The sequence below is a fragment of the Eubalaena glacialis genome, chromosome 1 (genome assembly GCF_028564815.1).
Source record: "Eubalaena glacialis isolate mEubGla1 chromosome 1, mEubGla1.1.hap2.+ XY, whole genome shotgun sequence".
NCBI lineage: Eukaryota > Metazoa > Chordata > Mammalia > Artiodactyla > Balaenidae > Eubalaena > Eubalaena glacialis.
The window spans coordinates 65,261,794-65,289,132 of NC_083716.1; the positions used below are offsets into that span (position 1 = coordinate 65,261,794).

Here is a 27,339-nt window from a genome sequence, read left to right on the forward strand (position 1 = left end):
TTTTCTAAATGTTGTATAAACCAAACCAAACACACCTGTCAGCAGCACCCAACCATGACACTGACCTATTATGAGGCTAAAGACACAAGGAAAGAAGCTTCTTGTTTTGCAAAGCTCCTAACCTGTGAGCCAATCCAGGGCTTCTCTGCCTTAGCATCTAAGAACCCAGATCCACCCTAGTGTAGATGGTGGTTAAAAGGAGCCTCAGCTGGGTGGCCTCAGACAAGTCACAATGACCTTCAGCTCCTTTCTCTTTCAATGGCAAAACCACCTCACAGGGATGCTGTGAAAATGATGGGAGTGATGCCTATAAACTGGCAGGCCCAACACAGGTGAAGTGCTTCATAAACAGCAGCTGTGACTTTTATTACTACCAGGGCAGCCGTTTGACCTGAATTCCGCAAGTCAGCGACACAGCCCTCACCCTTACTTCTGCTCAAGGAGGTGGCAGGCAGAGAACACCCACTGTCCCATCTCCCAGAAAGCTCCAGGCCCAGCCCAGTCCACACCTCACCCTGCTTGCTGACTCACCCTTCCCACCTCACGGCCCCTCCAGAAGAATCACGTAACACTGTAAATGCACACCTAGAGTTCAATGTTATCTGTGTTCTCCACAAGATCACTGTGTCATAGGCACCGGCAGTGACAAATAAAGGGACTCTGGTCTCACCAAACCAAGGGAGCATGCAGTCAGTCCTGGGAAAAGCCACCAGAAGTGTGGTCATGGCCTGGGAGACTCACATCGCACCTCAATCACAGGGTACAAGAATGTGGACTGATGTGGGGTCCACAGACAGGCTGGGGGAGAACCCAAAACGGCAGCCACAGAGTGGAACAGCACCCTCAAGACCGCGGTGGGGCAGGGGTGAAAGGGTCAGACAAGGGCCCACAGGAGGGGTTCGTTTATGATGGGGGTTGGGGAGAGGACGGCAACCCTGCTACCCTGGGCTGCTGCAAGGCTTCATCTGCTCAGGGCAGGGGATCTCTTCATCCTTCATCCTGGAGGTGGCAGAGAGGGTGATGAAGGCAGGACCTGCTCTAGCACAGCAGGAGGGAGGGCCAGTGTTGCCCTGTCCTCTCATGGGCTTCCAACAGCCCCCGCAAAGCCAAGCTGACTTTTGCTTTGTTCCAACTACAAGTGAGGAAGCCAGGCTATTGGAAGACGGAGGCCTTCCATCCCTTTACCTTCTGAGAGGTGTCAAGGCGGGGGCTGCAGGAGTCCCTCCCTGGGGTAGGCCCCCGGGGCTGGAGCGGGGAACTGGAAGGGCAGGTGCTAGAAGAAGGGGAGAGGCTACTTCTTGACCCTCTGCAGGGAGAGTACAGAAGTCCTCAAGCCAAAAGAAGGCTGCACGCTGAAGAACACAGCCTTCATTTCAAACTCTGCCCCTGACCCAGAAGGCCACAAAACCCCCCAGGGTTTGGTTTCTGCCACATCCCCCGATGTCCTCCCCACTCCCCAGCCATTAAGCATCACTCGGGTCTTTGAATTGGTACAAAGTTTACTAGGTCATACAACATGGCTCACAAAAGCGATGGGAAATTCCAATGAGCGTACTGTTTCTTGATTGGTTCGTTTTACCCAAACGGAGACAAGACACTTTCCCACAGGACTGCCCACCTCCCCTCCCCAAGACAGACAGAATGCAAGACTGTCACAATGTGGCTATGACCAGTTCCACAGACACACAGTTCAGTGGCATTGACACGCCCTGATGGGACACCAGACAGCAATGGGTGCGGGGCCGGGAGGAAGCGGTGGCTGAGGCACCCGTGGGAGGAGGAGTCCCGGCAGTGTCTGCTGGTGATAATACATTGCACACGGGGGACACATCCCCAAGGACGGGCTGCAGAGGCCCATAAGGCCTGTCAGATGGTGTGACTTTTCATCTTGGGCCAATAAATAACTGTTAGACGAATGCATAAGTTAGAAACGGACGCCACTAAACTTCACATGTGGGGAACGTACGACCAGGCTGAAGTCAAATCATGCAAAGTGGCAGGGCAGGTGAGGAGGGATCTGGAGGTCAGGGAGATTACCAACAGCACACACTCTATTTTGTACCCTACGTTATGCGCCAGTAGTTGGCTTCTGTTTTCCTTCCCGCGGTGGTGCTGGCGGGCTCTGGCGCCGGCGTCTCCCAGCACAGCTCGCTGGGCAGAACAGGGGGTTGCTGCTTGAAGAGAGAAGTGCTGGAAGGGCAGCAGGCTGGGGGTCCAGGACTCTTAGCTGCTTGTTTCTTGCCGGAGCCGAACGCCCACTGCCGTGATGAGGGCGGCTCCCTTGCCGCTACCGTCTTCGGATAAGAGGAAGGACACGTTACACTTTGGTGACAGTTCCTTCACGGTTTGGTGCATGATTCTGGAGAAGCTAAAAAGGACAAAAATAGAGAAGGGTAGGTAGAGGAATATGAGGAGAGACGCCAGACCCACCTGAAGATGCTGAAGCACCCTAACAAGGAGGGAAGCGAGATGGGAGGGGCTGCTTGGAAGCAGCTGCGGCTTACTGCGAATGGCTGGGAGAAAGTGGGTTTACAGCCAGTCCTGTTAACAATTTGCAGCAGGGAGGCACAACGGAGAATCCAAAACAAGCTGCTCTGTACACCTTCTGAGGGCTATGGTATGAGTAACACACCCAGACGGCTCCCATCCTCAAAGCCTGAGGCTCCGAGGGGACCGAAAACCAAGAAGGGGTGCTGGGGCCTGGTTGTGGACCACTGAGGCGGGCCAAGCTGGTCCGGCACTGGGTCAGCTCAGCAGGCTGCATGGAAACGAACATCACCGACCCCCAGCTGCAGCCCTCTGAGACCCCAGCCCAGCACCTGAAGCTAAGAGGGGGAGCCCCCCACCCCCATGAACGATAATCTCTAAATAAGAGATGACTCTGGGTTCTTGCATTTTGTGCTGAAAATGAGATAGCGCCAGGTTGAGGATGCTCAGGGCAGTGGGGCTCCTAGAGGTAATACTGACTGCCCTTTGTTGAGTACCTACTAGGTGTCCCACACTTTATATATGTAATGTCCGGCCTGCCGGTGGTCATTTTCCCATGAAGAAGAGGAGACTTGGCAGAGATGAAACCACTGAGCACAGCTCCTAAATGGTGGTACCAAGATTAAAACCAAGCGTGTCCATGTGCGGCTCCAAAGCCTAGCTCTAAACCACAGTGACAATGAGGACAGCTATGAAGCTGGAGAGACAGAGGTCGGGGTGGAGCCGAGCAGATGCTTTCATCCCAAGCCACGGCCATGACATAGGCAGGCAATGCCTACGCTGAGTTGGGTGAGGTTGCTTTTAAGTAGAGTGAATGGCCCAGTTTACTGGGGACAGTCCAGTGTGATTATTAGTAGCACTCTCTTGACTGGCAAAAGCACCTCCGTTTTCGACGATAATATGGTCACTCTATTCATAAGAGCCAAGCTTTGGGATGTGCGGTAGATCGAAGAGCGGACGGGCTCACGTCTCCTCCTCCAGCATGGGGTGTTGGACACCCAACCAAAATATCAGGGAGGTCACATCCCACCCGCCTCCCTGCTGCAAAGCCCGGGGCCAAAACCGCTCCTGCCTTCCAAGGCTCTTGACAAACTGATTTAGCAGGTGGACAAGACAGTGGGCCCTCTTCCCCTTTCCTTCACTCCCTCTTCCCGCTTACCAAACACAGCCTCCGGGCTTACCAAACACAGCCTCCGGGCCAGGCTGATGGGTAAGTCCACGCCCACCCTTACCTCCTTTCCTGCTCCCCACCTGGATAAGAGAGGCCCAGGGGGAGGGGAAAGCAGGAAATGCCAGGCCACAGGTGTGAGCTGGCCAAGTGAAGCCGCTCCTCCACCTCCCCAGGGATCCCAGGTAAACTTCAGAGCAGCTCATTTCCTCGTCCCAGACAAGCCCCACCCTGACCACACAGCCTGCAGGTTGGCTGTGTCCTGGCGAGGAATTTTCCTGGTGGGAATCACATCCTGATGTCCCATAGCCATAAAGGGGGCCTTGCCTGCCCAGGAAGCTCTGCCCATCCCCACGGGAAGCCCCACTCACTGCGGATGAAGCTTGTAGAGCGTCCCGTCCACGCCCACAGTCACGTTGAGGTGGTCCAGCCCCCTGTTCTCGCGGATCTTATCCACCACGGCAGCCATGCCCGCGCCGCACAGCTGCGCGGCCCTCTTGGACACTACCCCGCACACGGTCTTCACGAGGATGCTGTCGTCGCACGTGCTGTTCAGGCCAAGCTGCTGGAGGATGGCCCGGACCTGCAGCAGCGCTAATCGGTCGCTGTGGGGGACAAAAGCCAGGAGGCTGGATGAAGCGGGACCCACGAGAGCAGCACAGAAGCCGCCGACTCCAAAGGAGCCGGCCCCAAATCACTGCACTCATCCACGAAAAGGGGCATGGGGTTTTCTCTCCCCTTCAAAATAACATTTATTTGTCTATTTTTTTTAATGATCCCCAAAGTATTACATGTTAAGTTGTAGAAAAACTAGCAAATCTAGAAAAATAAAAAATTGGAAAATTAAAACTATCTACAATCCCAACACTGGGGAAAATACTATTAACGTTTAAATATATTTCCTTCCAATCTATTTTTCTTGGATATCATTAAACAATGTCTTTGTTCTGATATGTGAATAGGCTTGTTCTTTATTTATTTATTTTTAAATTTTTGTTTTATATTGCAGTGTAGTTGATTAACAATGTTGCGGGCTTGTCCTTTATATATGGTTTTCTTTCTTGCTTTCTTTCATGCTTCATACATCTGAGCAAGTTCCCACCTCCTTATCTGAGACCAAGATTGGTAAAAGCTGCCATAGTATTCTATTCTGGGGATGACCATAATTTATTCAGCCAGTTTAGAGAAATTTAAGTTGTTTGCAATTTTCTGCTAACATAAAGTAACACTCTGATGATGTTCCTCTTTATAAGTCTTTGTGTGCAAGTCAGATTTTTCCCTTAGGATAACACTTCTTGGTCAAAGGTTTTTTTTTTTTTTTTAATCAGTCATCAATTTTATACACATCAGTGTATACATGTCAATCCCAATCGCCCAATTCAGCGCACCACCATCCCCACCCCACCGCGGTTTTCCCCCCTTGGTGTCCATACGTTTGTTCTCTACATCTGTGTCTCAACTTCTGCCCTGCAAACCAGTTCATCTGTACCATTTTTCTAGGTTCCACATACATGCGTTAATATACGATATTTGTTTTTCTCTTTCTGACTTACTTCACTCTGTATGACAGTCTCTAGATCCATCCACGTCTCAACAAATGACTTAATTTCGTTCCTTTTTATGGCTGAGTAATATTCCATTGTATATATGGTACCACAACTTCTTTATCCATTTGTCTGTCGATGGGCATTTATCGGTCAAAGGTTTTTGATACATATTGCCAAGTGCCTTTCTGAAAGTTGTATCAATTTACTGTCTCTAACAGAGTATTTGGCCTTACTTGTCCCCAGTGGAAAGGGGCTTCCCAGGTGGCGCAGTGGTTAAGAATCTGCCTGCCAATGCAGGCAACACGGGTTCGAGCCCTGGTCAGGGAATATCCCATGAGCCACTACTGAGCCCACGTGCCACAACTACTGAAGCCCACACACCTAGATCCCGTGCTCCGCAACAAGAGAAGCCACTGCAATGAGAAGCCCGCGCACCACAACGAAGAGTAGGCCCCGCTCGCCTCAACTAGAGAAAGCCTGTGCACAGCAACGAAGACCCAACACAGCCAAAAATAAAAATAAAGTAAATTTTTTTTAAAAATTAGAAACACTGGACAATTTGGTAAGAATGGCATCACACTGGTTTAATCTGTGCTCCTCTCTATTAGTGAGGATTACTGTTTTTGTTTTTGTTTACTGGCCATATGAACTACCTTATACCAAAACTCTTGTTCTCCTGAGATATTTGTCTCCTCATTAAACTGAAAGAGTTGACAATGACTGATGATGAACACAACAGCAGTGGTAAGAGCAGTCAGCCTTTTTTGAGGACTTACTATGTGACACGTGCTTTATATACATTACCTCATTCCTCCTCCTAACAGCCAACTGATCCATGTATGATTATTCCCATTTTAAAGATGTGGAAATTGAGGCTCGGAGAGATCGAGTAACTCACCCAAAGCTCACAGCCAATGGGGTAGAGCAGGTCTCAAGACCAGACCTGCCAAAGCTCTTGCCCACCATGCCATGCTCTGCATCTTGCATATATAATGCAAATGTTTTCCTTAGTTTTCTGTTTGTCTTTTAAGCTTGATGGCTGATTTTGTTTTTAACTTATAGAAACTATGCAGCTAAATTTGGCAATTTTTTCTTTATGATCTCTCCCTTTGCTATCACACTTGAAAGGACCTTCCCCAGCACTTCACACCCATCAGGATAGCTATTATTAAAAGAAAAACAAAAACAGAAAAGAATAAGTGTTGGCGAAGATGTGGAGAAGTTGGAGCCCTTGTATATACTGCTGGTGGGATGTTAAAATGGTGCAGCCACTGTGGAAAACAGTATGGCAGTTCCTCCAAATAAATAAGTAAGTAAAATAATGATGTGATTCAGCAATTCCACTTTTGGGTATACATCCAAAAGAATTGAAAGCAGGGACTCGATCGTGTATTTGTACGCTCATGTTCATAACAGCATTATTCACAACAGACAAAAGGTGGAAGCAACCCAAGTGTCCATGGATGGATGAATGGATAAACAAAATGTAGTGTATACATACAAGGAATTATTCAGCCTTAAAAAGCAAGGAAATTCTGACACATGCTACAACATGAATACACCTTGAAGACATTATGCTAAGTGCAATAAGCCAGATGTGAAAGGACAAATGCTATATGATTCCACTTACATGAAGTCACTAGAGGAGTCAAATTCATAGACACAGAAGGTAGAAGGGTGGTTGCCAGGGGCTGGGGGGAGGGGGGAAATGGGGAGTTAGCGTTTAATGGGTACAAAATTTCAGTTCGGGATGATGAAAAAGTTCTGGAGATGGATGGTGGCGATGGCTGAACAACAGTGTGAATGTACTTAATGCCACTGAACTGTCCACTTCCAAAATGGTAACAATGGTAAATTTAATGTTATATATATCTACCACAATAAAAAAATGTTAACACGAAATATTCACTGATATTTTCTTCTCATTCTTTTCTGGCTCCTATTTTCCACACTTGGCTCTTGGGTGAACTTAGAATGAGGAGAGAAAGCAGTGGGGAACTTGGTTCCCTATCATGGTGCGCCCCCCCCTCCCTGCAGCTGTGAAATGCCATCACTCCACATGCTCAAGTCCTCCAGGGTCAGTGCCGCAGGGCCGCTGTCTGCAGCTAGCACTTCACCGCGTGGGTTCTGGTGGGCAGTGAGTTTTACCTGAAGGTTACAGACCCAGGCCTGGGCGAAAGCGAGGAGCAGACCCGAGCCGAGCCAATGTCAGTGCTGCTATCATGACCATTCTAAAATGAAGGTGGCTTTTGCACAAGCTCTTTTGCTGAGCACTTTTCCACCTCTTCTCACAGCTCACTGTGGAAGATGGCAAAGGCACAGATGAAATGTTCACTCTACATGAGAAAAACAGGAGGAAGACAGAAGCAGCTCGCTGTGGGGCACGGTGGGCGGTGAGCTATGCATCCTAGGCTGCCTTTCAGAGGAAAAGAGGGTGAGGCCAGACCAGGGGTGCTTGGCTCTTTTGGACTCAATGGTCCTTCAATACAAATATCTGTGATGCACCTTTCCTATCCTGAAATGTAACCTTACACACAGGATGATTTCAAACAAATCAATATAATGCCCTAACATACAGGATGAATAAAAGGGAATGATTTATAGTAAAATTATGGAACTTCAAAATGCAACTGCTCAGGGCCTACTACTCCAGAGGAAGAAGAAAACCCTCACAAATGGCCGAAATGTCCCCTATGTTGCCTACTGCCCCCATCACAGCCCCCTGGCCAGGTCCACCTCTAATAGGGAAGGCCCTGCCCACTCACCTCTCGATCTGAGAGAGATACTTGGTCTGAAAGATGCCCCGAGTCTTCAGCGGCTCAGAGATCTGCCCTCGGAAGAGGAATCCCCTCTTGGTGAAGTCAATCAAGATGTTGCGGACGATTTCACCCAGGTACATACCGCTGATCATCTTCTCATACCTGAAATGAGAGGAGGGGACTGGGTGTCTCTTTGAAGCCTGCGGTCTCACAGTAACCCCGGGCGCCTTACTGTGCCTCACGGTCATCACCAACCCGTGCACCCAGCCCTGTGCTCCCCGGCAGAGGCAGAGCGTGAGACCGGGAAGGACTGAGGAAGCCCCAACCCTCCCGGGATCAGACGCGAAAGTACCAGCAGAACCATCCTCTTCCTCACCTGACTCCCTGCCTTTGCCTGGCGAAACCCCACTCCAGCTCTCAGCTCTCAACTTGCCCAGCACTGCTTCAAAAGGTCTGTCCTCCCCCTGCCTATCTCAGCTCCCACGCACCCTCCCTCCTTCACAGCACACACAGGTCCTCCACCCCTTGGCACCCCTGCAGCGAAAGCCTTGAGGCGACAGAGAATGTGTGTCTTGCTCAGCTTTGAGTCCCAGGGCCCAGCACAGCTCAGCGCTGCTCTCAGTCAGGTGCTCAATCAATACCTGTAGAACCAGCAAACGGCTTAAAGGAACACGACAACACAGGGAAAGTCCCCACTAGATTTTTGGAAGGTTTTGCCAAAACCCATAGTGCTGGTCAAGTGCCCACAGAGTGATAAAGCCACACAGGCTGGAGGACCCAGGCGGCCACCACACCCCTGAGGGTCACCTGTTCTTGGGGGCTTTTAATTCCTGTCCTCTCCATGCTCAGGAGCCTCAAGAAATGACAAGGGCTTTAAATGCTTCCGTGAACACACCCCATCCCAGTGTCCCCAAGCTGGCACGACTCCACTGGAATCTGGATACTCCAGAAGACTTCGGGTGGTCCACAGGAAAAACACGAAATGGCACCACTATCATCAATTCCCGTCTAGTCCTTTTCATTCCATCAAGGAGACGTCTCCTTGGTGTTGATAAGTTTGATGCTGATATGGCTCTCACCCCTTCGAACCCCTACTGATCTCCCTTATAACAAAGGGGGTCTTCCTGTCGAGCTGTTGGTAGGCACAGTAGCTAGGATTGAAATAACGCTGTTCTTCACTATATCCATTTTATGGTAATATTGGTTTTCCTCCCTCATTAAACGTAAGAATACAAGCTGATTTAAAGAAAAACATTAAGCATAGGTGGTATTTGGAAAAGACAAAAATCTTGAGGTTAGCTGGAGAATCACTTATGTTTGGGAGGTATTACCCCCAGCTCTTCATTCTCTTCCTGGGGGCACGGCTTAGACCACCTCGTCTTGGCTATGGCAAAGGATGACCTGATCCCTGGGAGCTTGAGACAAGGGGTCATTTGTCTCTATGCTGGGAAGGGTGGACACTGCCATCTTGGGGAGGGTCCCTGACACCCGAGCTGCAAAGGTCCAAATAGCCACTAGGCGGTGCAGGAGGTCTGCCGTGGGAAAAGGAGGAATTGGCGGTGGCGGGCCTCTGCCTCACCCGCGACAGGGAGCCCCCCACTCCCACTGGCGACATCCTAATTTCCCTTGCCCCTTAACAACTGCAGGTCAAGTGTGTCCTACTAAACATGGCAAAAACCTGCCGACCAACAGATTTCTATTAGTCTGATGGGGAAGAAACATAGAGCAATGAGAAGGCCAGAATGTTCCAGGATAAACCCGGTCACTGAGAAGAGTGGTGTGGCCGCTGCTACCCTGTCCCCAGAGGCACCTGCACAGGACATCAACCCTGGGCCATCCTGTACCATGTGCTGCCGCCACCCTCCACCCCTAGGTTCTCTGCTCTCCTTGGGCCAAAAGCCAAGGTCAGGAGTGAACCTGAGGGACCACAGTCTCCAGGCTTTGTGCAAACCCCACTCCTAGAAACTTCTTCCGTTGTAACAGGCAGAATGCCCTCCCGTCCCGTCTCCTCCACCAGGTGGGATTACCTTTGCTTCCCGCCGTTTAGAGAATATTCATCCACCAGTTTGTCATAGATTGTTCTGATATCATCCAGACACCCGTTGTCCCCAAAGGCACCCCACTCCATGTTGATACACATTCGGCCCTCGTTTCCTTCTAGCGTCTCGACGTTTTTCATTTCTTCCATGTAGCAGGCATTGCTGCCCGTCCCTAAAATACATGAGGGGAGAATGAATGGCCACACCACCGTGCTTAGTGGGGAGGGGGGCTGCAGCTAGGCTTGGGGCCTGGGGCTCCACAGAGAGGGGCACGCTTTTGAGATGAACAAAGTAATAGCTTCACTTTCCCAATGTCTTCCAGGAAAATCTCAAAATATAAAGGCAAAGTCAGAGTTCAAATTGCCCAGAGCATTTGATTAACTTACTTTATACTAAGACGTCAACAGCGAGAGCCTCGTGTGTTTACCTGTCCGCACAGGGCTATGTTTATTTTAATACAAGATGGTCTTACAACAAAGGGATGTATTTTCAATAGTGGAAGTTTAGGCAGCATTCAGACTGGAAGGATATTTCCCTATTTCTCTTTCCTTCTCTCTCCACATATACGTACACACACATATACTGTATTTATACGTATATACACACATAAATATGAAATATTACATGGAGGGGTTGTCTACTATCCCACCATGCATGTCCACTTATCTTTTCTTATCAAACTTGGCCGTGGACTCTGCCTGAATAAACTCTCCTGTGTGTTCAAGAATGAGGCCCACCGTTAGTTCAGGGAAGGACAGTGTCCTGAGCATCTCAAGGGTGCCCTTCTAAAGCAAGGTCCCTCACCATTTTGGTATCACAGATCGCTTTGAAATTCTGATGATTCTCCTGAGAAAAGGGACGTTTCCCTGAGTGCACCCCTACACTGTATACACACAATCTGACAAACGGCTTCCAGGGGGTCAGGAGCCTCTGATCTCCATCCCTGACCTCCCCAGGGCAGGGCTAGTCAGACTGTGGCCCCCCCCAAGGACTAGGGCTGGACCACAAACTGTTTACTGTTCTCGACTAGGAGTAGTTAGGTACAGATGCTGAGAGGAAGCGTTCTAAAACTTTCACAGCAGATTTCATCTCCAGACATCCAAACTTGTGGTCACTGGCCTTGTCTCAGTGAATGGACGGGAAATTTAAAAACCATCAACTAACCAAGGAGTCCCTCACACAGATATTTTAACATACACCTGAATCCCCTGAGGAGCTGCTGAGATGGATTTTCTGATTCAGGACGTCTGGGGTGAGGCCTAAGACCCTGTATTTCTAACCTGCTCGCGGGTGATTCTGATGCTGCTGGCCAGGGATCACACTTGCAGCTGCAAGGCCCTCGAGCACCGTGGACCCACCCTGGGCACACCGTGGACCCATCCTGGGTGGGAGACAGAGGTCATGGATTTTCAACACCCTTAAGGGACACAAGGACACCTCTACCAGCTAGACAAGTGGGCTCTGGCTGTTTTATGCCCTTTAAAGAAACTTAAGTAGAATTCACAGATGCTTCTGACTGTGTAACTGTAAGCAGACAGGGTAGGGAGTCCCCAGAGAAAGACAAACAGGCATGACTCTCTTGATATAAGAGGAGCCATTTTGGCCTAAGCCATTTTGTGATCTAAGCCTGGCCACAAGGCTTGCTCTTGAACAGGTCTCAGTAATAATGATTTTAAGGGAACAAAAGGACAAACTGTTATCAGGCATGAGAAGTAACAATAGCAAAGATAATAAATCAGTTGTAAAGACTCCTAGTTCTGTTTCAGTGGTAAAGATTAGCCTGAAGCACTTTCCTGAGATGTTTTGCAGAATTTAAACCCCCGCTGGGCACTCAACCACCAGATCAAGTGGAACCTAAGCGATGGTGATGGTGACCTTTTCTGACCCTCGTGACTTAAATCGACTGAAGCCTGGACTCTGTCAAACTTTGCCCCAATTCTATACTGAATTCTCCTCTGCCCAAGCCCCTTCAGGAATATGCACGTACCCTTAGCTTAAAACTTCCCCAATTTTTCTGTTCGAGGAGCCATTGCTTTGGGAAAGATCCCTAGTGTTCTCTTTACTTGCTGCAAGTAATAAAGCCTTCCTTCTGATCTTTGGTTTGGTTGTGTCTTTTGGCTCGACACCCACCAAGAAGCCAAGCCAGTTTTCGGGTAACATAACTGGATTATTTTTGTTTTCTCGGCTCCCTTTCACCCAAAGTGTAAAACTGAGAGAAGAAGAGCCCCAGAAATGGAAGGGGTGCAAAGAAAGCCAAAACATGTAAATTATACTTCTTGCTCATGGGTGTTCTGAGCAGAGATCAACTGATGACAGAAGGAAAGAGTGACTTTGAAGGCAGCAGGAGAACCCCCTACCCCCCACCTCCGTCCCCCGGCATTTGTGGGCCTGACCTCTGGGCAGGAAGGTGAGGTCAGGCCCGAAGCGGAGAAGTGCTGTGTCACTCTAGCTTTGCATTTCACACCTAAGCCCATTCATAAGCAGAAGGAAGGGAGGGGCCGGGTGGAGAAAGAAAGCTTTGCTAACGAAAGGAAGAAACAAAGAGCCCCAAAGCCAGGCCCCAAACATTTACCTGGAGCTGCTCCCTAGCTTTTTAAATTTCCACAGGAGCCAAAAGTGGTTTAACAAATGAAAAGGTCTTCCTGGCACTAGGAAGGCAGCCTGCTGGGGCCTTCTCCCAATCTCCCAGGTCCACGCAGCAGGCTGCTTGCTGACTCTCTCCGTCCAGGGATGCTCTGCAGGTGTTAGCTAAGAAACCGGGCCTTTTCCCAGCATCCCTGACACTAGGAGCAGGATCAGTTAGGCAAATGTTTTTCTTGTAGCCTAAATCAAGATGCTTCTGGAATTTTGTGCTCTCAAGGCCCAGACCCCTACTGTGCTTGGATTATAAGGGAACAACCTGCAAAGCCAGATAATCCCCCTGCCTGTAACCGAGCAGGACCCTATGGGGCCTTCCCGGGACAGACCCCTCTCCCATATCCTCTACTTTAGCTCCTCTCTGAAGTACCTAGATAATAGTGTCTGATGCACATTTCCTAAGTTGTTTTACTGATGATAAAACCCCCACCAAATGGAAGATATTAGCTACTTGATGACCTTGAGAACATAGCCCCAGGCCTGCTGGAGCCTAAGGACTGATAATGTTAACCCCTGTGACACCATCCTATTACCTCACCATCAACCAATCAGAGAATTGTGCATGAGCTGATCACATACCCTGAGACGCCCCTCCCTCACCTGGCCTTTAAAAAGGCTGTGCTGGGGGCTTCCCTGGTGGCGCAGTGGTTGAGAATCTGCCTGCCAATGCAGGGGACACGGGTTCGAGCCCTGGTCTGGGAAGATCCCACATGCCGTGGAGCGACTAGGCCCGTGAGCCACAACTACTGAGCCTGCGCGTCTGGAGCCTGTGCTCCGCGACAAGAGAGGCCGCGACAGTGAAAGGCCAGTGCACCGCGATGAAGAGTGGCCCTCGCTCTCCACAACTAGAGAAAGCCCTCGCACAGAAACCCAACACAGCCATAAATAAATAAATAAATAAATAAATAAATAAATTTATTAAAAAAAAAAAAAAGGCTGTGCTGAACTGTATCGAGGAGTTCAGGCTTTCTGAGCATTGGCTGTCCTGGACTCCTTGTATGGCGCCTCACAGTAAACGCTGCCCTTTTGGTCCTGTGCTAATCTAACTCTTTGTCTATCCCCGCTCCCCCCCACCAAATACCAAAAACATAACATAACATAAAAAATGCTGCACTTTTCCTTCACCACAACCCAGTGTCAGTAGATTGGCTTTACTGTGCACAGGTGAGCAGACCCAGATTTTGGTTCAGTAATATGCCTCCCACTTCAGCAGCTGGGACCATTGGTGCTGAAGGCCAAATGGCGCCCAGACTGCCCTCTGGCCCTTCTCCACAGTCAGGAGAGGAGGAGGCTCTGCTTTCTTCCCAGCCATAGGCCCCGGCCCTGCAACACCTGCCCGGGTCCCTCCCTACAAGCCCTGCTGACCAGGCCAGCTCCAAGCACTCCCACCCTGCCCACCGGGGCGTGTGAGCCACCTGGGGGCCGCACTCCTGGAGAGCTCCGTTCCTGACAAGCTGCTCACAGTCAGCTGGAAGCCTCGTGGGCTGGGTGTTGGGAGGGGAAACCCCTGGAGAGCCCTGCAGCCTCGGGCCGTGATGAAACTCTGGAGGTCGTTAAGGGGACAGTGCTGACAGATATACTGTCTCACACCGAGGGCTGAGCTGTTGGCTCAGGGCCCCACAAAACAGGAAAACCCAGCCTACCCTGCCCCAGAAAAAGACCTTCCAGGACACCCACCTACGATGAGTCCAACCTCGCAGGTGGGCTCCTCATAAGCACAGGTCATCATGGTGCCCACCGTGTCATTGACCACAGCCACCACGTCCAGGTCAAATTCCTTTGGAAAGAAAGAGACACAGGTTTAGCTTTAGGGGAGGGACAGCGCTGCCCAGCTTGAGTTCTGCAGGGTCACTCTGCTGCCCTGCAGTCAGAAAGCTGCTGGTGCATCATCTGAAATAGTTTCCTTACCAGCCTGTGAAAGGTAATGAAATGCTTCTTCACTAAACACCTACTATTAATGATGTATCTGAAGCTTGAGCTCTGAAGAAAGGAAGTATTCTACCCATTTCACAGATGGCAATGAGTCCTAGAGAGACAGCCCAGGAGAATGGTGAAGAGACAAGGGACAATGGCCAAGTAGCTCTTTCTCTTGGCAGGTTAAAGTATTATAGCCTTTCAGAGGGCAAAATGGAAGTACCAAATCCATGTCTCAGAATCTGCTCTTCAGAGACAAACATACAGGTACACAAAGACACATACAAGGGTATTTATTGTGTGACTTATATGAGCCAGAAGGAGAAACAACCCAAATCTAGATCAAAAGGGGCATGTAAGGCCTGGTTCGGGCAAACTCTGGAATCCTGCACAGCCAAGAAAGTGAATGAGATTGGCCTCTATGTAGCGACACGAAAGACTGCTGTTTCATAGTAAGTGAAAAAAGCCAGCTGTAATATAGTATACATGGTATGACTCCCATGTTTTAAATGTGTGTTGGTATATGCATGGAAAGTACATTGGAAGAACACTGAGATTAAGAGTTGTGAAATGGGCAAAAAGAGGGCATCAGGTTTCTTTTCAATGAAATATTAGCTGTCGTCTAGCACACTCTTCCAGGAGCAATCAACCCCTCTTCCAACCCATTCATTTCAGCCTCCCTGACTGTCTGCGTACATTAATCTGCTCTTCTGAACTGGAGACACTTGAACGGACCTTTTTTTTTTTTTTAACTTCTGATTCCCTCATTAATTAATGAGTTAAATAAAAACTTCAGAATTTTTCATTTTATATTTTGTCAGTCAATGTCCTCCAGCCAAAGACCACCAGAAACATACCCACAGTGGACAAAGCTGCGCTTCCTGACTGGTTGGTTGCAACACGGGCAAACACATCCCATGGTGCGTGCCAGAAAGTGCTAGAAAGCACAGTTATAGGATCTGAGCCTGTGCTGGTGGTTTTAGGGAGGGTTCTAAGAAGTGGGGTTTTGCTCAGGACTGGATGCTGTCAGGAAGCAGGGCCATCTCTGAGCACGTGCCAAGTTCTGCCATGACGACGCAGTGCTTCCTGCTCATTTGATTCCATCGCGGTCGCAAGGGGGCTGTGATGACAGCTGTGCTCCGCGGCAGTGCCAGGCTGTGCCTCACGGTCAGGGGTTGCTTTTCCCTTTTTCGAGCTGGAGGAGAGCCATGATTTTACATTCCTTAAACTATCCTTTAATAACACAAAACTGTTCTGCTCTCTTTTATTACCATCGGTTGGGGCAACCTTAATACCCTTGTCACAGGGTTCTGTATCGTTTGAATTCTTTACAACAAGCAAGTACTTTTTTTTTTGGCTGCCGAGTGGCATGTGGGATCTTAGTTCCCCAACCAGGGATCGAACCCATGCCCCCTGCAGTGGAAGTGCAGAGTCCTAACCACTGGACTGCCAGGGAATTCCCAAGCAAGTACAATTTTTATAACCTGAAAAAAACAGGAAAGATTTTTAAAAACATCCTTTTAATAGTTACCTCTCTCCTTTTTACCGCATCCCTCAGTAAGGTCGCTACATCCTGCCCCACGCAATCAGTTGCCTTAAAACCTTTCGTCCAGGTGATCAAGATTCCCTGCAATAGGAAGGGCAATGGGAGAGTCCTGTGTCATTAATCCTTCTAGGCAGAATACAAAATCCCAACCCCTCCTTCCAGAGTAAACACCTGCTAAGAATTTACACTGAGACGATGCTGGAACATCTGAGGCACAAACCAATAAAATACAAAGAGTCCTCCACAGGCCTGCCCCTCTTACTGTCCTCACAGTGGTCTGGTTTGTAATCCCCACTTCACAGATGGAAAAACTGAGGCATAGAAAGTTAATGGTGCTGCCCGTGGTATAACCAACTAGTTCCTCTGAAGAACAGTTTGCCAAAAACATAAGTGGAGAAATGCAAATTTTTAGTAACACTGTTACTACCTAAAGTAAACTTTAGGTTTGATTGGACTGTAGTGTATACACTTGCTGGGTGTGTACTCACTATGATGACGGTATAAGTGAACTGCTTTTAAAAATCACCAGACCTTTTAAAAACTGCAAAACCAAGTTTACATGGATCCACCTGTTGAGATCCAAAAGCGTTATTAAGAGGGAAAAAGATCCGAGTCAGCACTGTGTCTGGATTAACTGGCTTCCAGAAGCAGGTGGCCCTGCCCAGCTTGCTAAGTGCTGCCAATCACGTGCCTCAAACCCTGGCCTAAGGCCCCGTGTGATGTGATGCCAACACCAGGGCCTGCTCCCTGGCCATACCTCTACCTGTGAAACACAGAGGATGGGTCTCGCCTGCATGATTCTGCACAACCGGTCCCTTCCACACAGAACATCCCCCCGGGCCTGCCAACACCCCTAATCGTGGTGCCGGTGTTGCTGGAGTAGGCTGGGATGCTCCACTAGACTGGCGGCTTCCTGAGGGCAGGAACTGTGTGCCCAGCTTGTGGTCCTCAGCAGGTGCTCAAGCCTTGACCTTGAGCCCTGGTTCATTCCATTTATTGAATAAACATTTAATAAGCATCTTCTCTGATAGCACACTGTGCTAGGGCCTGTGGGGAACGCAGGTCCTCGGCTCAAGGAGCATACGACATCGCAGAAAAGAGAGACACCAAAGATCACTAAAAACTGTGTAAGAAGTGCTATAACCAGGCAACATTAGAGGAAACAGGGAACACTCACGAGGGTGAGATTCTTTTTGCCTGGAGGACCAGAAGGCTTCCCAGAAGAGGTGAATGCTTTAAATGATAAAAGAAGAGTAGAGTCTTAAGATGTACTGGAGGGTGTGGCGTAAGGCCTGGGTCAACCCACTGTGACAGCTAAACTGTCCCAGAATCGAGGGATGACACAGAAGCTGGAGGAGGCTTCAAGAGCTGACCCACACTGGCCAAGGGACAGTCAGCGCCGCCCGGTGTCTGATGCCTGGAAAAAGGAGACTCACCGCATCCAAGCTCGTCTGCTTGCAGGGAAACGAAAACGTGAAGCCCAGAGGCATTCTGGGGCCCTTGATGCCCATGTAGTCCAGGAAGTCAGAGATGCAGGAAACGATGTGGTCAAACAGCTTTAGTAGAAAAGAAGGGCTTACTCATGTACCTTCTAGTTTCATACCTTCAGTGCATACATGCAAGTACACACACACACACACCCGCCCCTGACACATGCAGAGCAAGACCCACTCCCTAGTATCTTCCCACCCCCTGAGCATCCTAAGCCCAGCATGGCTGAATGTACCTGATGCTTTCTGGCCACACAGACACAACTGCACAGCGGCATGTATCACATGCAGGTTCTGGGGCCCAACGATGCCACTGGCCAGGTCTGTGACGCACATATGCCATGGTAGTGTAAAAGCAAAACTGTCTCACCTCTTCCCCAGTGCCCTGCATGATTTCCGTGGGAATGGCATAGATCTTGTTGTGCATTTCCACTGTTCTCTTTTTCCCACTACGAATTTTCACCAGCAAGACACGGAAATTCGTTCCTCCAAGATCCAGGGCCAAGAAATCACCGTGCTCTGTTGTGGTCAAGAACATAAAGAAGGTCAAGAAGAGTTAGTATTACCTCCTGGCAGCCAGTAACCCCAAGACTTCAGACTTTCAAGGGAGGAAGCCGCATATTAAATATAGGGGAGAAGCTGTTAAGTCTTCCCTCAGCACACAGCCCAGGCTCAGAGAGGGTGGGCACTAACTCATGACCACCGCAGCCTCTGAGCCACACTAGAAGGACAAAAGGCCCCATGGATGAACCATCTGTCACAGTAAACAAATAAATTTTACCAGGCTATTAAAAAGCCTGGCAACAATGACCTGATCTTAGGGAACCTCATATAAAAATTAATAATATATGTCAATGTGTAGAGTGTTTGCAAAAATGGCCACAGTCACTCCTCCCTGTATGCAGGCTTCTTTGCAAAGTGACTTTGCAGTTCTTCCCGTCAAAAGATGGAATCTATTTCCGCCTCCCCTTGGATATGGCCTGGCCTTATAACTTGCTTTGGCCAACAGAGTGTGGCAGAAGCGGAGCTGAGCCAGCCCCAGCCTAGGCCTCCAAGAGGCTTTGAGGTCTCCCTCTCCCTCGTGGACCCTGCTGTTACCATGTGAACAAGCCCGGCGGCCCGCTGGAGGATGAGACACGTGGCCAGGCACTCCTACACCCCAGCTGACAGACAAATGCTGGATGTGTAAGGGAGAGCCCCCCAGGGACTGCAGACGCATGAATGAAAGATCAGCCAAGCCTGGCCCAGATGAGCAACGATAAGTTGCCGACCCAGGGACCCCTGAGCAACAATAAGTGGTTGCTGTTTAAAGCCACTAAGTTTCAGGGTGGTTTATAATGCAAGAGTAAGTAGCTTACACATAGGACATACTCATATCACAAACAGTCATCAGCATCCCCCCCAGTGCTCAGCTCCAACAGGACCAGCAAGGTCAGCAGTACGGGGTTGGACGCTGAGCTCCAATCTGCCCGGGTGTAACAATCCCCAGGCCTCTGTGTGCCTCTCCACCAGGACCTAGGAAGGGGGCAGTGAGTGTTTATCCTTCTTCTGCTTTCCTGTGTTTATCAGAGGCCCTATAGCAATCTCAGTGCTTCGGGATCTGCCCAGCTCTGTTCTCTTAAGAACACTTTCTAATTCTGAACAGGGCTGTGGTTTTAGAGACAGCACCTGCCTGGGAGGCTGGACCAGGGGAAATCGACTGCCTTGAGTCACACACGCGGCAAGTCGGTGGTAAAAATGGAAGAGAGAGGTTTGAGTGAGTTTCTAGCTCTTGCCAAAATCATGCCACCCCAGTGTAAAGCATCCCCTGGAGAAGCCAACCACCCTGCAGCCCCACCGTGACTCGGCCACTGGTATGAGAAGCAGGAGGGGCGTGTCAGCCCCCAAGAGAGGTCCTCACCTGTCCCATCGGGAGTGCTCCGGACGAAGGAGGGCAGCATCTTGACGACGGCCTTGTCATGCGTCTGCTTGCCCAGCCCCAATTCCATCTCGGCCCGCATCCTCCTTTTCACCTCCAGCAGCATATCCTTGGTGAGACGGAAGTGGGCCAGGGTCTCCTCTATCTGCCGGTGCTGCTCAGCCAGGCGGTAGGCCACCGCGGTCACCATGGCAGCCCCCTTGCCGCTGCCACTCTCCGAGAGGAGGAAACGCACATCGCAGTCGGGCACCAAGCGCCTCAGAGTCTTGTGGAAACGCCGGGAATACCTGGGGTGGGGAGGCCACAATAGCCGACTGAGCCGGACTGTAGGGACCCCTTCTCTAGGACCCCTTTCTTTCTTCTTGCACACCTTAATTCCATTTTCTACACTTGCTTTCCGCATTACTCCAGTCACACAACACATCCACTGTAGAAAAGTTAGCAAATGCAGACAGGTAAAAAGGGAAAACTGAAATCACCCATAGTGACACATAAAAAGAGAGGGCTCTCATTATTACATGAATATCGAGGGACTTCCCTGGTGGTCCAGTGGTTAGGACTCTGCACTTCCACTGCAGGGGACCACTGGTTTGATCCGTGGTGAGGGAACTAAGATCCCACATGCCACGAGGCCAAAACAAACAAACAAAAAAGAATATCAAATACAGAAAATTCAGGGTCCAAAAAAATGTTGTTGTCCACCATGACAAGGAGATAATACAGCACAGTGGTCAAGAAAGAGCCAGTGTTTAAAAGTCAGACCAGGAGACAGGGTGAGTGTCCCCACGTCCATACCAGGGGACCTTGTCCTGTTACTTAGCCTTGGAGTCACTGTGGATGACAGCATCTGGCTGACAGTGATGTGGTGGGAACTCAGTGAGTTCATCAAATCATCGATGAATAACTGGCGCTGAGCAAGGGCTCAATCAAGCAAGAATTGCTCTTGTTTTCCATTTTCACTTGGCCCTTTCCCCCAGTCCCCAAGACCAGGGATATTTTTTAGTGGTTAGAAGAGGACTTTAGGACAGGACTCAGTGAGACACAGAACTTTCTCCAGGTCTGTGGTCTGTTGTAAGTACAGAAGGCTGCCTGCCATGTGAAACTGGGAAACCGGAACCTCAAAATGTTAACAGCGGTCAACTCCAGGGGATGGGATTAACAATGACTTCTATTCTCTTTGTAATTTTTTGAACTATCTGAAGTTTCTACACCAAAAATATGTTATTCCTGAAATAATCAGTATTGAATCAAAGTTATTTTTTAAAATGTGGTGTTGCAGATGACAGAGTTCTAGAGATGACTGGCGGTGATGCCTGCACAACAGTGTGAACGTACTTAAATTTACTGAACTGTACACTCAAAAAATGGCTAAGATGGTAAATTTTATATTATGTGTATTTTACCGCAAGTAGAAAATTATTTTAATGTGATGTAAATCCCTAAGCTGTCTTGTCCAAAAATTAGCCAAGAAATTTAAAAAACAAAAAAGAGAAAAAAAAAAAGATGGCTAATTGCATTATCAAGAATTTTACGAAAACTCTAAGAATATAAAGAAATAAAATCATGAACCTGGCAGATAATAGCAGCTAACTAGCTCAAACCCTATCCCCTCAGCAACACTGAACTATTTCAGTTTAAGCCGATCTTTATTTAACTGTTACTAGGACTGGGTATTAAGGCACAGTATCTGCAAGGCCACTTCACAGGCACATTATATATACAATGGGAGAAATATCTGAGATCCTGTACAAAAAAATCATGTCACAGGCAGTTATTGTTAAAACTCAGAACATAAAGACTTAGAATTCACCTTTAGCCTTTTTAAAAGATTCAGACCATGTTCTTAGTGGCCACAGAAGGCTTTTGACGCTAAGGCGTCCAATAGAGAAGAAGGCAGCATCAATGGGGACCACTTAACAACTTAATCTCCCTCTGGCTCTCAGATGCAAAGCATCAACAAGTTGCCCATTTTTAAAAAGTACTATCTGAGGGTTTGAGGGGTTTTAGAAACTCATCGGAGCTTCTAAAATAGGAATGTGGGCACTACACCTATGACCCGAGCTACAGTGAGGATGAAGGTCCCTGATGAAACACGCAGACAAGCAAGAGAATTCAAGATACAGACATATTCCACCCAGTGCTCCTGGCAGCTATAGAAATCTCTAACAAGACTTACGAAATGAGGAGAGATGACAGTGCAGTGCAGAAGTAACACCGGCAGGAATCAGCTGAGGGCTGGATACTTCCCCAGGTGGGCAACTCTGACCTTTCTGCCCAGAACTACATATTGTCTTGTCTGCCAGAAACCTTCACTGGGTGCAAAAGTCTGCCCTCTGGAGAAAGTCCTTAGCCCAGGCGGGTATTGAGTGCCAATTATAGCAAAGGGCAGACTCACTGTGGGTGCGTCTTGTAAAGAGACCCGTCGACACCAACCGTGGTCCGCAGCCTGGGCGTGCTCTTGTTATCTCGAAGACGATTCAGGATGGCGCCCAGCGTCGCAGCCACTAGGTTGGCAGAGCGGAACGAGACAATGGTGCACACGTGCTGGACCGAAATACAGTCGTCATCAGATGGCTCCACTCCCAGGCGGGTCAGGATTTCTCTGGCATTGTGGAGGCCTTCCTTATTCCTGTGAGGTCAGAGGCCAATACTTGTGAATTAAGAAGCACAGCAGGCAGTGCAAAGCACTGAGGTTTGAAGGTCCTGGAGAGGTGAACTCACCGTTCACCATGTGTGTACGACATGGGATGAAGGCAGTCATGCCTGAGAAGAGCCTGAGAAAGGGTCTCCTCCATAAGAAGTCAGGAGGCAGCAAGAGGAAAAACTGTACTAGGCTGGGTTATGACATGTCAGACAAACGGAGAGAAGTGAACAAGCCAGACCACATGGGCCCTGAACAGGTGAAGAAATAGATGCTTCCACCCCAGGGCTCAGTGCCCAGGAGGCCTGGGGGAAATCTCCTGCTCTTTGGGTCTGTGAGTTGCCCCTGCATTCTTACACATTCTTCCTTGATGTCTTCCAGTCAAATTTTAATTTGCTGCATACATACATGCTTTGTATATCTTTTGCTGGATTCACTCCAGGGTATAGTTTTATTACTATTGTAGATGGGGTCTTTTAAAAAAAAAGAAGATATACATATTCTTTATACACACACACACACACACACACACATATTTTAAATGTACCATATTAAGGTAAAATGTTAATAGTGGGGAAAACTGGGTGAGGGATATGTACTATCTTTGCAATTTTTCTGTAAGTCTAAAAATATTCTAAAATAAAAGATTTTAAAATATATACATATTTTAATTACTGTCAATAGATAGAAATATAATTAATTTTTGTATCTTATCTCCAGATATCTTCCTAACCTCTCCTGTTATTCTAATCACTTGTCTCGATATTTTTGGTGTTCCATACAAACAAATACCATCTGCAAATAATGACAGTTTTACTTCCTCTTTTTTTGATTCTTATGCCTTTAATTTCTTTTTCTTCCCTAAAAAAAATTTGGCTAAGGCTCCAGGACAGTGCTGAATAGAAACAGGTGATACTGTCTTGCTCCTGATTTTAAAGAGAATGCTTCCAACATCTGCACTGGTAAGATGTTTTTAATAGGTTTTTTTGAGATAGACTTTATTACAATATAGATGCCTTCTTGAGCTAGTTCAAGTGGGTTTTGTTTCTTGGTAACCTAAGAGCCAACACCAGAAACAGGCCCAGAGGAAGGCAGGCATTTCCTGACTTTGTCAATGATTCTGAAGACACACCATGAGCCTCTTGCTCCCTCCCCTCCTAACAGCTGACCGGGTGACTTGAGAAGAGAGACGACTGGAAACTCAGTACTGTGCCTCCCTATTGACTGTAGCTCTGTACCAACTGCTCCTAAAGGAGAGATCCTAGGACAAATGCCAGGACTCGGATGGGAAATAAGAGTAAGTTCAGATAAACCCCTCTCCACTTACATTAGCATCTTCTCCCAGGAGCCAGAGCTATGATGCTACTGGCTCTGAATTTCTAGGACCACAGCAGGGGCAGTGGTATGACCACCTCGTGTGGAAATGAAAGGGCATTTCTGGCACCAAGCTAGCCCTATCCTTAAACAGGTGGCCTTGCACGGCTACGTGGGGTCTCCTGAACCAGGAACAGAACCTGGTGGCGCACGGAACTGGCCACAGGACAGGAGCCCTTCAGATGTGGAACCGCCTGACTACACCAAACTGCCTGGCATCAAGTTCACCCAAGGCCTGCAAATAATAGTCGAGGCAGGGAAGTCTGGGTTTCTTATGTTGAGGCCAAAAGGTAGCAGCCGGGTGGCTGGCTGGACTCTGTCCTTCTATGTCTATCTGTCCTGTCTCATCTGTTAACCAATGTTTCTCAAACTTGTGCCAGGGAACACCTGTGGCGGTGAACAAGTGAGAGAATGTAGGGGCCGAGCCAGAGTGGGGAGGGAGGAGGCGGAGGGTGTTTCAGGCACAAGGGAGTTTTGGGAAATGACCAGCTAACCAAGGTGAACTGGGGTTTCTTTAATATGCTAATGAATACTGTACTTCTCTAAGTATTTTCCAATCCTATTGGTCACAGAACCCTTTTTTCAGGGAACACCTAATGATCTTGAGGTCACTGGGTTTCGCTGGAACATTGTCTGGAGAAGGTCCTGATATCCCAAAGGGGAATTAACCGGGCCCGGGCTCAGTCAGCTCCTGTTCACCACCAGGATTCTAATCAGGGGTGTGTGTGTGTGTGTGTGTGTGTGTGTGTGTGTATGTGGTGCGGAGTGAAGGAGAAGAGGCTACTTTCGTAACTAAACCATCCACAAAGCATTTGCTGCTAACTAGATGGCTCTTTAATGCCACCAGGTGCCCACAGGGAGAGCAGCCCAGGATGGGTGAGCTAAGAGAGAGGGGAGACTGGCCCAGAAAGCCCTGACACTCTTGAGAAGCCCAGCAAACCACGACTTAAGTGGTAACAAGGGACCTGTCGTTCTTCTCTGCCCCACACCCCCAGAAAGCCTTGAGGGGAGGCACCTACTTTTCAATGGCTGACACGTCACTGGTGTTAAACTTCCCTCTGGTGAGCAGCTCTGGGGTGATCCGCCCTTCAAATAAGAGGCCCTCCTTGGCCATCTTGACCAGGATCAATCGGACCAGCTCGCCCATGTACATGCCACTGACCATCTTCTCAAACCTGCAGGAGAAAAGCGCCCAGGCACTTGTCAGTCTTTCTTACGTACCCACCAGTGGGGCAGCTCTTAAAGGGTGCGAGAGACACAAAAGGAGAGGAAGGCACGGCCCCACCCCTCACAAGCTCACATTCTCACTGTCAGGCAAGACCACGCACTTGTGTGATCAAACAGCGAGCACACAGCGGGGGAACAGGGGTCATCCAGACCCCACACCCACCCCCAGGGTAGGAAACAGGAGGAGAGCACCAAGGGGAAGGGGCAGGCAGGGAAGGCTGCCTGGAGGCGGGGGAAACGTAAGGATTTAGATTGGAGCTGGCGAGAAGGCCCCCAGACAGAAATGAGCAGAATATGATCATCTCTTACAAAACTTTATGCCTTACTTTTTATTTTATTTATATTTATTTATTTATTTATATTTTTTTGGCCATTCCACACGGCTTGCAGGATCTTAGTTCCCCGGCCAGGGATCGAACCCAGGCCCCAGCAGTGTAAGCGCAGAGTCCTAACCACTGGACCACCAGGGAATTCCCAATGCTGTACTTTTTAAAGGGCTTTCATCTTCATCACCCTATCAGGGAGCTCTCCAATTCCTGTGGGAAGGTGGCCAGGAAGTATTCTCTCCATTTCCCAGCTCAGAAAGGGAAAATGTCTTCCCCGAGGGAAGATGACAGGGCTGAAATTCAGCCTTTCCCCATGGGACCTCTGTCGCTGGTCACCTCCCTGGCATCCATGATCTTCTCCAGCCAAAAGGACCAGGAATGTGCTTTGGGGAACTCACTCCTTCCCCAATGACCGGCCCCTACACTCCAGGAGAGGGCTCCAAGCAGCTTAAAACCAGTCGGCTCATGTTACTGCTCCGGCCACATTCAGCCACAGGCCAGTCACAGCGGATCCGCTCTCCTGCCTCCCCTGGGAGGTGTGGTGGGAGGTGTGGGCTCTGTGGCTGCAACAGCATTTTGAGCCCAACACTGCAGGGGAGAGGCCGCCAGGGACTGGGGCTCGATGACATATCTGAGCCAGATCCAGGTCCCGAATCCTGGCTGACCAAGGGCCAGGAGGAAGCCCTGAGCAGGACAGATCAGAGGCAGGTCCACATCCGGGCAGCCAGCCTCTCCTCTGAGGGAGCCCAGCTGGCACACCCAGAGCTGGCTGTGACACAGCAAAACAATCTGTGCCATTCAGAGCCAGGCCCAGGAGCCAGGGATGCTGCTGGGACCTGAGCACGCGGCCCTCCCTAGCCCCAAAACAAGGTGCAGAGAAACACTAGTTCTCATTGTTCTGCTCTGGACAGGACCAGACAAGACCTCCCCAGCCACAGCAGTGTTGAGGATCCCTGGCAGGAGAGCACCCTTCTGAGTCCTAGCTGCCCTGCCCAGTTGCTGCCCCAAACACCTGTGGGAACAGCCTCTGTGCAGCCTAATCTGGAGACTCAGAGCAGACAGGAGCCAGACTGCCTGGGCTTAACCCCAGCCCTGACACTTACTGTGCTACTTACCTCTCTGGGCCTCAGTTTCTTTACCTGTTTAATGGGCCTCATGGCAGGGCCTACCCTTAAGGTTGTTGTATGGAGGATAGGGATTGATATAGGTAAAGTGCTACGGTGCCTGATTAATGAGTGCTGTGGCCCTGGCTATGTGTCTCATACTTAACTAAGCACCTTATATGTATGAACTTATTTCATCCTCATTACAACCCTATGAGATAGACATTGTCATTATCCCTATTCCACAGATAAGAAAACTGAGGCATAGTAGGATGAATTGGGAGATTGGGATTGACATATATATTAATATGTATAAAATAGATAACTAATAAGAACCTGCTGTATAAAAAAATAAATTAAATAAAATTCAAAAAAAAAGTATTCATAACATGTTTACAGAAAATTTAAAAAAAAAGAAAACTGAGGCATAGAGAGGTTACATAACTTGCCCATCGTCACAGGGCTGATAAGTGGCAAATCCACATTTTTAATCCAGTTAAATCCAGCCCCAGATTCTATGCTCTAATCACTGTGCTGTTCTGCCTCTCTCATGGACCGTATCATTAAATGTTACCTGTATTACTGTCACGCTAGCAGCCACTAGCCCCACCCCTAACCCAGTCTGTGCTTGTTCACCTCCACCTCACTTCCTCTAGGTAGTCTGCCCCCCTGTTGGGCAAGTATGACAATAGGAAGGTTCTTCCCCCTTCAGATGAACAAAACTCAGCCTCCTGCCTGGCACCCCTCTACCCACTGCTTTTTGCTCTGCCATCTGGAGACACTCAGAATGATCTGCTCCCCTTTCTACACGATGGTCTCTTAGACGCACAGATACTGCCATCCCCCCTTCCAGATAAAGGAAGCCAGAGGCCAGGAGCCTGTCCTTTCTCAGTCCCCAGAGTCCCTGTCAAAGCAGCAGAACGAGGAAACAGCACTTCTCATGAGCCTCCAGTGAAACCAAGCGAGTCGTGATCTGCTTCTCAGCCGTCGGATGCCTACAACCACAGGCCGGTGGGCAGCACCACGGTGTTGCAACCTCACTGCCTGCTGGTGGGCACAGGCCTGGGGGAGACTGGGAAAGGTTGGGGGGGGACCATATTCAGACAGGAGAGCAAGGACTTGCACGCCAATCAGGAGTTCCCTTGGCAGCCAGGGTCTGCTCC

At 49.1% G+C, this 27,339-nt stretch overlaps 1 protein-coding gene and 1 non-coding gene across 2 annotated transcripts in view; both read right to left on the reverse strand.

Moving 5' to 3' along the window:
* Positions 1-1,481: 1,481 nt before the first annotated feature.
* Positions 1,482-27,339, reverse strand: part of HK1 (hexokinase 1) — a 71,022-nt gene continuing 45,164 nt past the window's right edge. The window contains exons 8-18 of the mRNA XM_061181432.1: positions 24,540-24,695; positions 21,901-22,134; positions 19,488-19,792; positions 17,958-18,106; positions 17,534-17,653; positions 16,083-16,178; positions 14,315-14,414; positions 9,989-10,172; positions 7,968-8,123; positions 4,027-4,260; positions 1,482-2,368 (exon numbers count right to left, since the gene is read on the reverse strand). Coding sequence (XP_061037415.1) covers positions 2,224-2,368; positions 4,027-4,260; positions 7,968-8,123; positions 9,989-10,172; positions 14,315-14,414; positions 16,083-16,178; positions 17,534-17,653; positions 17,958-18,106; positions 19,488-19,792; positions 21,901-22,134; positions 24,540-24,695 — 1,879 coding nt within the window. The 3' untranslated portion in view covers positions 1,482-2,223. The remainder of the gene's footprint in view (positions 2,369-4,026; positions 4,261-7,967; positions 8,124-9,988; positions 10,173-14,314; positions 14,415-16,082; positions 16,179-17,533; positions 17,654-17,957; positions 18,107-19,487; positions 19,793-21,900; positions 22,135-24,539; positions 24,696-27,339) is intronic.
* On the reverse strand, positions 25,146-25,217 carry TRNAV-UAC (transfer RNA valine (anticodon UAC)). The gene has a single exon. It is a non-coding gene; the product is annotated as a tRNA-Val (tRNA).